The sequence below is a fragment of the Geospiza fortis genome, unplaced genomic scaffold, assembly GCF_000277835.1.
Source record: "Geospiza fortis unplaced genomic scaffold, GeoFor_1.0 scaffold1215, whole genome shotgun sequence".
NCBI classification, from domain to species: Eukaryota; Metazoa; Chordata; class Aves; order Passeriformes; family Thraupidae; genus Geospiza; species Geospiza fortis.
Window position 1 is genome coordinate 141,854 of NW_005054724.1, and position 966 is coordinate 142,819.

At 69.2% G+C, this 966-nt stretch overlaps 1 protein-coding gene across 1 annotated transcript in view; it reads right to left on the bottom strand.

Annotated features, from left to right (window-relative positions):
• The window catches only part of TBRG4 (transforming growth factor beta regulator 4), a gene marked incomplete at its 5' end in the record, with an annotated part of 8,215 nt that overhangs the window by 2,955 nt on the left and 4,294 nt on the right, over positions 1 to 966 (bottom strand). Inside the window, one exon of the mRNA XM_031065272.1 lies at positions 266 to 493. Coding sequence (XP_030921132.1) covers positions 266 to 493 — 228 coding nt within the window. The remainder of the gene's footprint in view (positions 1 to 265; positions 494 to 966) is intronic.

The window sequence follows — 966 nt, forward strand, 5'->3', positions numbered from 1 at the left end:
AGCCGGTGGCCGGTCCCCGACACTGCGGGACAGGGACCGAATTTGACTGGGCTGCAGAGGGTGACAGGGAAAGGTGACAGGGCTGAGGGGGGACACAGGAGGGTAACAGGGTGGCAGGGCTGGGATGGGGTCACAGGGGAAGGCAGCAGGGGTGGGAGTGCCAGGGCCAGGGGTGCCCATGGCGAGTGCCAGGGCTGGGAGGTGGCACAGGAAGGTGCCCAGGTGGGTGCCAGCCCCAGGGGTGGCACTGGCAGGTGGCACTCACCGACGTTGTACCTGACGAGGTCGGGGCCCCCCAGTGCCCCCGGCAGTGCCTCCCGCAGCCACCGCTGCAGGGGGGTGGCCTTCTCCTTGTCCTTGTCCCTGTCCCCGTGCCCCCCCAGCAGCTCGGGGGGCAGGAAGGGCCCCTCGTAGCCTGGCACCTCTAGCCTGGCTGTGGCGTTGATGTGCAGCAGCTTCAGCCACGAGCTCTCTGCCCGCGGGGAGCTGTCACCTGTGAGACACGTGGGGACACGCTCAGGTGGCACCCAGGGACACAGGAACAGCCCCCAGCGAAGGCTCGGGGGGGGCAGTCCCCACGGAAAGGGCACCTGGCACAGGGACGTCCCCGGGGGCTGAGCCAGGCGGCGCTGGGCTCAGGTGGCACCAAGGGCCAGGGGAACGGTCCCGGGTGGTGCCCGGGGATGCTCAGGTGGGATCTGGGGAATGTTCCTCCTGGAAAGGGCTGTGCAGCCCTGCTGGGTTCAATGGCCATGGGCTGTGACACAGTGACACAGCCTGTGCCCCAGGTGAGCTGCAGCCATGGGCTGTGACACAGTGACACAGCCTGTGCCCCAGGTGAGCTGCAGCCCCTGAGAAGCCCCCCCAGCCCAGGCACTCCCAGACTCCATGTCTCCAGTGGCATTGGCCCCCCGGGTCCCACGGGAGGGACACGGGGCTCGTGGGCACGGAGGTCACTGTGGCAGG